This window comes from Rutidosis leptorrhynchoides, chromosome 3, assembly GCF_046630445.1.
Source record: "Rutidosis leptorrhynchoides isolate AG116_Rl617_1_P2 chromosome 3, CSIRO_AGI_Rlap_v1, whole genome shotgun sequence".
Taxonomy (NCBI): Eukaryota; Viridiplantae; Streptophyta; class Magnoliopsida; order Asterales; family Asteraceae; genus Rutidosis; species Rutidosis leptorrhynchoides.
The window spans coordinates 188,087,501-188,100,606 of NC_092335.1; the positions used below are offsets into that span (position 1 = coordinate 188,087,501).

Genomic DNA, 13,106 nt, shown 5'->3' on the forward strand with positions numbered 1-13,106 from the left:
TGATACTATGTAATGGTCATATAATTTTTACAATTTATTGATATACCGAATTACGGTCATCTGACTTCATTTGGTTGAGTCAGCTACTGGACCATCAATCTTTGATCTTTCATGTTTTTCCTTGTTTTTGTGTCTGTTATTTGATCGTATTCTTTGTTCATATTGCTGTTTCCTGCAAAGGTACATGTCTAAACGTATTCCTTTCTCTTTCTTTCATGTGTATCCTTGCAGGTGCATTCAGTGAGTGTAGATTACAGTACAATTTTGGACGAAGCTAAATTAACAAAGTGGAGTGCGCAATTGCATATTTTTGTGCCCAACTGGAAAAATGGGCATTACAACGATTCCAACCCGCTATTTGATTGTCATTTTAACCTTCATTTGTACCTCTGTATGCTACATTGAACGTGTAGGGTTTTCGATTGCATATACAGTTGCTGCTGATGCTGAAGGAGTAAGTCAGTCAAGCAAAGGCACTATACTTTCAACGTTCTATTACGGATACGCTTTGTCACAAGTTCCCGGTGGCTGGGCAGCTCAGAAAATAGGCGGAAGACGTGTACTTTTATTCTCATTTATACTATGGTCTCTAACTTGTGCTTTGGTACCACTTGATCCAAACAGAGTGGTTACCTTAATAATAGCCCGATTACTTGTGGGAGTAGCTCAAGGGTTCATTTTCCCATCTATCCACACTGTTTTAGCTCAGTGGGTCCCGCCACATGAGCGGTCGAGATCTGTTTCTTTAACGACGTCTGGAATGTACTTAGGTGCAGCCATGGGTATGCTTTTTCTTCCTAGTTTAGTGAAGTTTAAAGGTCCACAATCTGTTTTTCTTGCTGAAGCGGGTTTAGGTGGCATGTGGTCTCTTCTTTGGTTTCAATGTGCGAGTGATCCACCTCGGTCACAGCATCCAAAAGCCGCCGCGTCAGGGTTCGGTGAATCACTGCTTCCGGTGAAAGACGGTCAAAGTCAAAGTCCAAGTCAAAAAAGTAAAAACGACAAAAGTCAAATCCCGTGGCGGAAAATCTTTTTAAGCCTACCCGTATGGGCTATTGTTGCTAGTAATTTCACTTTCCATTATGCTCTATACGTGCTTATGAATTGGTTACCGACGTACTTCGAATTAGGTCTTCAATCAAGTCTTCAAGAAATGGGGTCTTCTAAAATGATGCCATATTTAAACATGTTTATATTTTCAAATATTGGCGGGGTTATTGCCGACCACGTGATTACTAAAAGAATTATGTCAGTGACAAAAGCACGAAAGATGTTAAACACAGTTGGATTTGCGGTTGCTTCTTTTGCATTAATTGCAATTCCTCATTTTAGAACACCTAATGGTGTGGTGTTATGTTCTTCTTTGGCGCTTGGGTTTTTGGCATTAGGTAGGGCCGGTTTTGCGGTGAACCATATGGATATTGCTCCTCGGTATGCTGGAATTGTGATGGGAGTGTCGAATACAGCTGGCACGTTAGCTGGTATTATCGGAGTTGGACTGACAGGTCAGCTTCTAGAAGCTGCTAAAGTTACTGATTCGGATCTTTCAAGTCCCGATAGCTGGAGAGCAGTGTTTTTCATCCCGGGATTGCTCTGCATTCTGAGTTCGGTTGTGTTTTTGTTGTTTTCAACAGGGGAGAGGATATTTGACTGAGGCAATTCTGTTTTAATTAAATTATCTTATCTTGTAGCTCATATATTTATTTTATATAATATATAATATATACCTATTATAAATGCTGTTTTACAGCATTACAATTTTTTCAATAGAGATATGGTCAACTTTTAGATTATACTGCTTAAGAACTCCTGTAGTCAAAAGTGGATTTTCATATTTTGGCTTGTTTGATACTTTAGGTACTTGTATATTGGCTTACACACATACACACGATATACAGAGTAATTGGTGGGTTGGGTAACTGATCCGGTGGACCATTGGATATGAGACAATTTTTATACAAATGTGTTAACTAACCCAGTCTTAAATTCTAAGTCATATAATTAACAAAATGTATATGTATATCTGTTAATGTTTTAACTTTTAAGTAAATGATGTATCTCTGATATAATGATTAATGATGGTGTGTTTTTGAAAACAAAAGGCTGTATGTATACGAGATTTATAAGAGCAATGGCAGTAACATGAATGCAAATTAGCACAGCAGGAATTCTTTTATGTGGATCGACTGAGGAGGGGCATATATCCAGTCAGCGTAATATATTCTCTTTGATCGGTCTTTAAAAGGGGATGCATATACATGAATGATATCAGGGTTAACAATCGCAACCCAATTAAAGGATGAAAGGATGTCTTGGTAAAGATGGGGAACCAATTTCTCACTTTCTCAGAGAGGTGATTTTGTAGGATCAAACGGTAGTTTGATACTGATAATACGATTATCTAGTTTTGAATGAGGTAATCATTATAAGAATCTTAGTAATTGGCTTCATACTTGTTCAAGTTCAAACTCACTTACCACATATTGAGGTGGTCGAAAAATGAGTCAAAAATGTTCATGGATAGCCAGGTTAGGTCGTGTACATTTGAGTAAATGGCTAATTCGAATAATCAATCCAATGATATCATGAGATCACTCAAATGATTCAAAATGAAACCTCTAAAAGTCCGACATTCTATTTATGACGAGTAAATCTCGATATGGATAGGAATCAGGACTCGTAATATCATTAAGCAGATAAAGAACCATGTAGTAAGGTGATACAGTACATTCCATCAAAAACGATTGTCATCCTGGAAATAATTCAATTTGGTTCCTAAACACGAGGTAAAGGAAGCCATTTAATTACATCTAAAATTGGATTAAAACCATAAAAATGTCAACTACAACACAAAACTAAACCATTACAAGATTGCAATAATTCAATCTCATTGACTAAATTTAGTCAAGCCCGAGGGGGGTTCATTTAGATTATTCGTAAACAGGGATTTTAGTTTCTAATGACACGTCAGCAAACTCACGTATCAGCAAACTCAAGTGTATGTCGTTGGACAAAGCTACCAAACAGGTTATCAATGTTTGGTTTTCGGATTCGGAGCGATAAACCGCAGGCTGATTGCTCCACATTCAAAGGATCCGATTGGAAATGTTTCGATATTAAATACATATAAGGAGTGTAATTTAATGAGAAATGAAGGCTGTTGCGTGTATATGTATAAACTTTTGAGTTGAAAGCATAAATATTTGATGGGATAGCACTACCTTTAAATTTTAGTCCTTTAACTTGTGTAAATATCATTATTAGTCCCTCACTCAAACATAAATATTCAAAACCAGTGAAGTGAAGTTTAAGAACAAAAACCCTGAGGAAACCCTAACCTCAATTCATCTTCTTCGAGTATACCACAATCGCTGCATAAATTGTAAACATACTAAATGGAAGAACACGTGAAAGGAACAGTGACGTCACTATCATCAGTATTCGCGCCAGAAGACGCTCAAAAAGCATCCGTACGTGTTCAGGAAACAATACTCGAACGTCAGAAGCAAATTCAGCAGTTGCAATCGTTCCTGAATGATAACAACAACCTAATCAATCTCGTTAAAAAGCTTCCTGATCAGTTACACCATGATATAATGGCAAGTTTTCGTCTGCTACAATCCATAATTGTTTCTCAATTTTAACTGAAAAGTAAAATTAGGGCTGCAATTGAGTCTAGCTCAAGCTTGGCTTAAAAACTCATTGTTTCTATAAGATAATTTTTAGTAATAATATTTATTTCCAATATGCTAAAGTTAGTACAATACATATCAAGATCATATTAGAAAACAGTAACTTTAGTTGCAAATTCCAAATTACATATAGACTTATATATGTACCTACGTGTTACTCAAGGCTAATAAAGATTGATAGTTGCTTGAGTCAAGAGCTTAGACCAGTCACTATGGATTCGTTTAAGCCATCGTCTTGCTTACGTTCTTTGATACGGTGCCATCAACAATGCCTAGTCTTAGGTGAATGTTTTAGGAAATTGTCTTGTATAAGACGGAAGGAAGAAGAAATTTGTAGGTCCGGCATGTTTCTGTGTGAGTGTCTGTGCTGTCTGTTGGCTGTATGTGTTTGTGTTTTAATAGGTGAGTGGAAGTGTAACGATAGGCAGGGTTTTTTCTTGGGTCAGTTTTGCAGTATTAGTGCTATTGTGGCGCTGATTTGACGATTAAGAAGTTCAGTTTTGGTTTTAATTGAGTGGTTTTATATGATCGAGCTCAACAATAAAAGGTTGACTTGCTGACCTGTATTAGGTAATCACAAATGTCGACTGACTAGAGTCTGCCATAGTTAAGTAGAATTACTTCTACCTTTAAAGTATATATTGTTGCTAGTCATTGCTGTATACAGTTGCGGAACTTGAACCCGACTTCAGGAGGGGTAAAATTAATGACAGGGGTGTAAACACAAAAAAAAAACCTTATTTTTTAGTGTAATTTTTTTTTTTTTTTTTTTTTCAAATCCAGGTGGGGCGGGTACCCCTGTATGGATACACTAAGATCCGCCCCTGGCTGTATATCTACGTTAATAGTCATCAACGATCCTGATCATATATGATAATAAGGCAAATATCCTATATTGATGATTGCAAAATCAAGTTACTACACAAATAACAAATTTATGTTGTTCTTTGTTCTTTTTCTTTTTGTGGTGCTGTGAGCAAGATCTTATTTCTTGTATATTTTTCAGGTACCATTTGGGAAGGCAGCTTTCTTCCCCGGCAGATTGATACATACTAATGAACTAATGGTAATTATCTGGTTAGTGAACTAATGTTTAGACGTTATGAGTTACATCCAGTTTACTTTCAGGTTCTTTTAGGAGAAGGTTATTATGCTGAGAGAACATCAAAACAAACAATCGAGATTCTTAAAAGAAGAGGAAAGGATCTAGAGTCGCAGATCGAAACTCTTAAAGCTATAATAAAGGATCTCAAGTTTGAAGCCTCATTTTTTGATGATACGGCTACTGAGGCCGCAGTAAGTTTTCTTTCTTTTACAAGAATGTCATTTAGATTGACATCATAATCATATTATTTCCTTGTATAAGAGCCAAATTAGTTTTGTATTGCAAATTAAGGTGAACTTTGTAAGTACAAGACTTATTACACTGCTATACACAGTCCCTTCTTTTTGTTCATATCACTTTCATATTCAACGATGATCTGTCAACCCATGCAACTTCTGTTACGTCTTTTTGTCTTTTTAATTATGAATCTATTGAGTTTCTATGGGACATCATCATACAAGTCTTTGTCTTATGTTTGTTTTAGATATCAAGATACAAAGGCATAATATTGTCATGTAATAATTTAAACAGGAGGGTATTGTAGAAATAAGAGAAGACTATGTTGAAGAAGTTTCTAATGAAAAGGAGGCTACAACTGCAGGTTCTTATCTGTTCATATCCGATTTCTTGTTTTGAACTTTGAACTTATTGAATAGCAGAAACTTGTGTGCATGGGTTATATAACATACTTTCGGGTATATCTGTCAGTCAATTGCCATTTCTTTCTGATATCAAACTATATTTAGCCATGAAGAATGGGGAATAAATAACAGCTGTATAATTGCATCAGACAAAAGAAAGAAAAATGTTTCAAGTTTCTATCTTTTGATCACGTAGATAATAATTGGATTAAGTACCATATGTTGTTATTAAAACATATGCACAGAGGAATTCAAGAATTATTTATTTTGATCAAGGTATCTTAATTATTTGCAAGAGCATGTCTTTAAGAAGATGAATAACATTTATTTCAACAGACTAACAATATTCCTCGAAAGCTTGCTTTAAATTGGATCAGAGTCAACTCTTGAATATCCCATTTTGTCTTCATTGTGTTGTAGTTGATCTTCTATTAATCAGTCCGATTTTGAAAAACAAAAAGTAAAGTGTGAGGCACAAGAAGGGTTGCCTCGGTTTTATCATTATCTACTTTACGTTTATTTCTTCATCTCATGTAGATTGTACAAACTGATACAATAATTTAGTTAAATATGAATTTCAGGTGAAGATGATTTTGCTCGTATTTTATCACGGATGGATGAACTTGAAAAAGAAGAACTTGAATCTGAGTTTGACGAGGAAGGTGAAGAGGAAGAGACACCTGATTTAAGTCATCTTATGAGTCGTGCTTCCCTGGAACCAGAGATTCAAAGTTTGGAGGTTAGATCTTGAGTTTTAAATCATAGCTGCATTCTTCCTAATTGTTACCAAATTTTATCATAAAGAGGCTTTTAAAACGGTCAACATGTAATAATGAATAATGAATACTCAATAAGCCAAAAATCCCTGTCAAATCACTCTCAACAACACGTTTCTAGGTCATTTAAGCTGAGCGGCTAATCTTTCTTATTCTCAAATATGATATATAATACTTGAGGGATTTTCAAATCCCTTTTCATCAGGTAACGTGTGTTATAAATTACTTAAATGATTAATTCGTATGTGGATGTGAAACATGCAGGCCAAAGACTCGCCGGTTCCTCCTATATTCAAAGGTCTGTCTGCTGTTACCATATTTTATTAAGATTAAATGCATATCAAACTTGCGTATACAGGACATATGCTCTTCATTATTTTTAGGCTTTCTTATTTTTTTGCCCATTTTGCCCACTTGGATACTTTACAGGATGATATATGAGATGCTATAAATATAAATTATATAATCAAATTATGACCCAGCTCGTTTTCAGCATGTAATATTCACCATCATTGTTGATATAAACTTGGTAGTCAATAGTTTGTTATTTATCATTCCTTAGATTCACATTTGAAGGTTCCAGAATCCGGTGTATCAAATGCCTCTCCAAGACTTGTGGAAAATATTGAATTAAAGAAGAGTATGCTCCCAACACCTGCCTTGAAGAATGAGGTATAACACCATATTTGTTTTGGCGTTTCTTTCTCGACGTAGTTGTGAAAAGATCTGTTCGGGTTGGATTTTATTTCAAACGGGCCAAATTGAAAACTTTAACCAGTTAGAATCGGTCAATTGGGTCAAGAGTTGCCCAATAAATATTTTTAAGATGTGTGATACTGAATTGTTTTTATTCAAGGATGTAGATTATAAATTTGTTACGGAGTATTATTGTTCTAATAATAAATATAAATAATAAATAATAATAATAATAATAATAATAATAATCATTTATTAACACATTAAGTATTTGAAAAATATTAAGGGTTTATAGTAAAAGAGTGTATTAAACTTTACACATACTACTTTGTATGTATCAAACTTCAAACCTTCTATTGTATGTAATCAAGTTTTAAACCCGTGTATTATATGTGTATGCTACATAAATAGATGTTTTTTGGTAAGTTATGTACATATAAGAGTAAGTTAAATATATACAATAGACAAACTCGAGTACATACAATAAGAGGTTTCAAAATCAGATGCATACAATAGTAAAATATGTAAAGTTTGATACACTCCCAAACCAATATGTGTTTGTAGGTCAACATGTGCCCATATTGAACTAAACTAAAACCCACATGTCTACCTGCCCATTATGCCACCATTATGTTTTATGAGAAAGCTAATGGCTGCTTACATGATATAATTTGAAGGATTCTAGCTTGGCTTCAAAATCTATCAATGACGGTAGCAAATCAAGTGTGTCAAAGGAGGTAAAAATAATTTATTGTTCCAACCCTTGCCTTAATCTTTGTCTTGTTTATAACTTCATATGATTATAAGACCTGGCATTATATGTATTGCAGGTATCCAATTTTGTTTCGGGCTCGGGATATGATACAAGCAAGGCAAGTGTTGTGAATTGTGATTCATATTAGTGATCCATTAATTAATAAACTAAAAATCAATCAATCAATCAATTTTTTGTTTGCAGGCCTTTACGGGTTCCATTGTGGAACACACTCATAACATTGAAAAAAGTCAAAAGGGTCAAACAGTTGCACCAACATCGAAACCTGTATCAAGATTCAAGCTGCAAAGAAAGTAGTCACGTGATGGTTAGATCCAATGCATGAGGAAAATGGCGACTAGCAGTTAGTGCTACAATTGACGTATTTTTTTGGGGTATGCAGTACCAAAAATGGTTACTTCTACATACAATTACCGACTAACTATTGTACTCACTTGTGCCAGTATTTATTTACATAACATGCAAAATGGTGAGAAATATAACTCACTCTTCTGGCTTGTTTAAAGATGGAAAAGGGTGCTAGTCTGGCATATATATGTATTGATCTATACAAGTTTACTAGTGTCCTAGGTGGTGTTTGTTTTTTACTCGGCAAACCTTATTACATCTTGTAGTACTTAGGGGTGTTTGACTTGGCATTTAGAAATGGATTATTTGATTATCATGTTTAGAAATCGCAAATAATCATTTTTTAGTGTTTGGGTAATAAATGGTAAAAAGTGATTATTCACGTTTTTTGAGGTTCAAAACGCGGAAATGAAACAGTGACCAAGGGGTTACTGTTGGGGAAACGTGATTCTCAACAAAAGTATTATCTCCATTTAAATTACTCTTGAACCCTTTTAAAAATCTTATGACCTATATTTTATACTTAAAAGTTAAAACCATACCCTTTTAATTTTTGTGCAGCTACAGCTGTAACTAGTTTGGCATCCAGAAGAACTTATCACTGGGGGCAATAATTTGTCGGGCAATAATTCATCGATCACTACAATTTTACGACATGAGGCAAAACGGGTCAGTTTACATCAGACCCGTAAAACTACTGCTCATTATTAAGAACAAAAACTTGTTAGATATGTAGTACATATACATCGAAGCTTTCAAAGTCGTTCAGTTTGAATATTTTAGTTATATGTTCTTACAAAGATGATGGATACTTATAACCACATATTCTATGTCATATATTAGATTAATAAGAGGTTGTAAAAGTCTAATCGTTATTAACACTTCAACTGAATAGGTTTGAGTCAAGAATGAATTAATCATGCATTGAGACCTTGGTTAAAGTTTCGATAAAATTTAACTGACGTAACAAGGAAATGTTTCACAAGAAGCTATATACGTATAAATCGACACCAAAAGAGTTTTTGCCACTTTTCCTTCACTAAATTAAATCAAGTAGTAGTATTCATGAGATTTCTTCATTACTTTCTTGCTTATGGGTGGGTTGGGTCACTGGGGTCATTCTTTTTCTTGGGCTTCAAATATAGGATCTAAAACATATAGATAACAGTAAAAAAAATCTAGGCACTGGAGTCAACTGCCCCCACTTGTTACTAGCTACTTCCGCCCCTGCTAGTACTTATTACTCACATTATTATATTACTCCATATATACATTACTTGATATTATTAAAAAACATAAAATAATTACTCATATTGATCGAGAAGTTATTCTCTTTTTTATGTATTCTTTAGATCCTTTCGGTATTGTCAAAAGAAGTTTAACTGTGTATTTGGTAGTATTTTTTGACATATTTACACATCGTTAATATATTAACTTCAAAGTGTGTCCTTTTTGGTAATTTTAAATGTTAAATTATCTAATAATCTTATTTTTCCAAACACTAAAAAAAACTGATTATCAGATTATTACGATATCAAACAGCATAATCAATCCAAACACCATTAATTAAAATCACGTTTTGCTACAGCTGATTATTTGATTATAATTATTCAAAGCGCATAATCATTTTTTAAAACGCAAATCCAAACACTCCTTAAACCCTAGTATTCATTGCACCCAGGGTTATATTTACCATTTGGTAAATATATGTTTTATTGAATAACGTCATCCACGGGACACATCACATACATTCGGTCATTGAAGATTTTTTTTCTTATTGAACCATTAATTGGCTATAGGTGGTCCAAATGCAGAAAATATTTTGCACGGCCATTTGCGCAACTGTCAACGAGATCTTTCGTGCAGCTGCCTACGTGATTTTCGGGCAGCTGTCTGCTCAACCTTTGTGAACTTGTTTTTCATAATGCGTTCAATACGATATTTGACGAAGTTATCGTATCGAACTGGAGGAATTGATTATGTACCGTTTAATTAGGTTTTGTATATGTACTGGTTTTTTCTCGAGGTCGTCACATGTTTCCTATCATTATACGTGAGGATGCAACATTTAACAATCCTCGTGAGTCTTGAGATCTTCATCTCAACTTGAGTTATTTACGGTAACCGAACCGGAGTTGAATCATGTAGTCCATAAACATCAATATTCATTGCACTCCACTACTGGAAAAAAGCTCTTTTCGGACGACTCTTGGGGACGATTTTTCGTCCCAGAAAGTCTTTCCGGACGACACATCGTCCGGAATGTGTCGTCCAGAAAGGTCCGTCCCGGAAAGTTTTTCTGGACGGCATTTTTTTCCCGGACGGAAGGTGGGGCCCACATTGATTTTCAACGCTTGCCTTCGTGGACGCTTTTTCCGGACGACCCTTGGGGACGACATATCGTCCCAAAAGAAATAATATTAAAATAATACTAATTATTTATTATTAATTATTTATTAATAATAGAAAAAGAAAAAAAAACCGGACGACTCTTCCTGGACGACTAGTCGTCCGGAAAGCCGTCTGCTGTTTCGGGACCAATTCGTTTCTGCTGTTTCCAGCCGTATTCGATACAGCACATTTCAAATACCCAAACCTGCTACATAAATAAGATTATACTTTCACAAAATACCACAATAACATTAAAAAAAATATCCAAACGCGACAATAATTATCCATACATTTTAAAATCCGAAAAAACTACCAAATCAACTAATATCGTTTACAAATCAACTAAACTTAACATAATTGTCTTGAAACAACCGGAAAAACACCCAACAAAAGCATACTTGTCTTCAAACACACCAAACAAATTACAAACCGGCAAATGGATCGTCATACAAATCATCATCATTGTTACGGCTCGGGCGCGGAGTATTGGAATTGGAAGTACCGGTAGGATACCCAAAATTTGGTTGAATAAAGGGAGGGACTACAAGATTATTAAAACGAAATATTTGTTCAATTTGACTTGCCGTGTAGTATGGTTCCATTGGTGGTTGGTGGCTCCGACCGGTAGAAGATGAAGATGCAGAATTACTTGCCGACTTTGGTAACTTTGGCCCCACTCCGCGTTGGTGTCCGGTTCGCTCACCCAAAACTTCATCCATGATATCGGTCTCGTCTCTTCCCGGTTGTTCATTTAGCAATTCCTTCATTTTTTTCTACAAGGTTAAACAAATATTAATATTAATATTATATATATATATATATATATATATATATATATATATATATATATATATATACCATTTGACTTATATTTATATTTATATGTAGTACACCAAAATCTATGAAAATTTATTACTTACGTTGTTCTGTTTTGGTTTGAAAGCGTTAGTCCACGTGGTTCCGTCCTTGGGTTTGTGCAAGAGCTTGTAATTTTTGATAGGACCGAAAGGTTGCGGACTGTGCTTTACCTTATTATCGTTCTACAAACACACAAAAAATAACTTAAATGTATATAAATCAAATAACATATTTTCTAACATTTTATCATTTATGTAAAACATTAAAAACAAGGAGGTTAAGTAATTTACCAAATGTTTAACTATCGATTTGCTTCCATGCAAACTTTGGTATTGAACACAAGACCGGTTTTTTGCATTTTGCTCACAACGCTTTTGGTATTCTTCGTTAAGCATCAAGTCAACAAAAGGATTCCAGAGTTCGGCTTCAACGTCCGGTGGTGGGTGGGAACGAATAAAATTCATATCATTAGGAAAGTCGTTTACAAGGTTTTTGTAATAACCTTGTTGTTCACTTTTTCCGTTTTTCCATCTATCCCCCGCTATCTTGTTAATAGCAGCTCGGACTTGTTGTTCTCTCTCCGATTCTAGTCAAGTTTCAATTTTAAAGAAATTCTATGAAAAATAATAATAGATATATTAGAAGATTGTATATAAGAAACGCATATATATATATATATATATATATATATATATATATATATATATATATATATATATATATACACACACACACACACACGTATATATACGTATATATATACACGTATATATACGTATATATATACACGTATATATACGTATATATATACACGTATATATATGTACATATATATATATATATACACACACGTATATACACGTGTATATATATACACGTATATATACGTATATATATATATATATATACATATATATATACGTGTATATATATACGTATATATATACACACGTATATATATATACACGTGTATATATACGTATATATACACGTATATATATGTATATATACGTATATATATACGTATATATATGTGTATATATATACGTATATATATACACACGTATATATATATATATATATATACACGTGTATATATATAATATATACACGTATATATATACGTGTATATATATATACGTGTATATATGGTATATATATACGTGTATATATATAAACGTGTGTATATATATACGTGTATATATGTATATACGTGTATATATGTATGTATATGTATATGTATAAGTACTAATTAATTAAACTTACGCGGATACTAATCCAAACTAATTCTTTTGAAGAACTTGGCACATCCGCCCAACACGCGTAATGTTTCGGGAACTTTGGGGACCTAACAACACTAGCTATCAAATTAACAAACATTGAACTATTAGGGCCTATCGGATTAACGGTTCTCCACGTAAAATCAAAGTCAATGTCGAGTCGTCCGTGAGCATCTCTCAATTTTCGTAAACCTATGTTTTTTGTTTTTCCCCGTTTACCCCTTGCATTAGGTTGGGGATCGTTATCTTGGCCACCGGCCCCAGCACCGATCATTAGGAAAATGAGAGCAAAGAAATTCATCTGCATAAATACAAATAAAGTGAATAGAACAATGATATATACATATACATTTATACATATACATTTATACATATACATATATATACATATATATATATATATACATATACATATATATACATATATATATATATATACACTTTATATATGTATATGTGTGTGTGTGTGTTTGTGTGTGTATACATATTGTGACGCCCCGTACTAAATCATCATGTATGGACCATCAACAACAGGATCATTACA

The 13,106-nt window shown here is 33.9% G+C and overlaps 2 protein-coding genes across 2 annotated transcripts; both read left to right on the forward strand.

The window, feature by feature from the left end:
* The first annotated feature begins 275 nt into the window (after positions 1 to 275).
* On the forward strand, positions 276 to 1,654 carry LOC139897107 (probable anion transporter 5). Its single transcript, XM_071879762.1, has one exon. The coding sequence runs from the start codon at positions 329 to 331 to the stop codon at positions 1,652 to 1,654; it is 1,326 nt and encodes a 441-aa protein (XP_071735863.1). The 5' UTR covers positions 276 to 328.
* Positions 1,655 to 3,334: 1,680 nt separating this feature from the next.
* LOC139900697 (uncharacterized) lies at positions 3,335 to 8,026 on the forward strand. The gene is made up of 10 exons (XM_071883456.1): positions 3,335 to 3,599; positions 4,699 to 4,758; positions 4,821 to 4,988; positions 5,329 to 5,398; positions 6,020 to 6,177; positions 6,479 to 6,512; positions 6,777 to 6,886; positions 7,588 to 7,647; positions 7,741 to 7,782; positions 7,869 to 8,026. The coding sequence occupies exons 1-10, from the start codon at positions 3,396 to 3,398 to the stop codon at positions 7,980 to 7,982; spliced, it is 1,020 nt and encodes a 339-aa protein (XP_071739557.1). The 5' UTR covers positions 3,335 to 3,395; the 3' UTR covers positions 7,983 to 8,026.
* Positions 8,027 to 13,106: the final 5,080 nt, after the last annotated feature.

Bases quoted from the DNA above. Each gene is read 5' to 3' on its own strand.
- LOC139897107 (XM_071879762.1), top strand. From the start codon at position 329: ATGGGCATTACAACGATTCCAACCCGCTATTTGATTGTCATTTTAACC.
- LOC139900697 (XM_071883456.1), top strand. From the start codon at position 3,396: ATGGAAGAACACGTGAAAGGAACAGTGACGTCACTATCATCAGTATTC. The intron at 3,600-4,698 runs GCAAGTTTTCGT...TATATTTTTCAG, and splicing joins AGTTACACCATGATATAATG to GTACCATTTGGGAAGGCAGC. The intron at 4,989-5,328 runs GTAAGTTTTCTT...TAATTTAAACAG, and splicing joins ATACGGCTACTGAGGCCGCA to GAGGGTATTGTAGAAATAAG.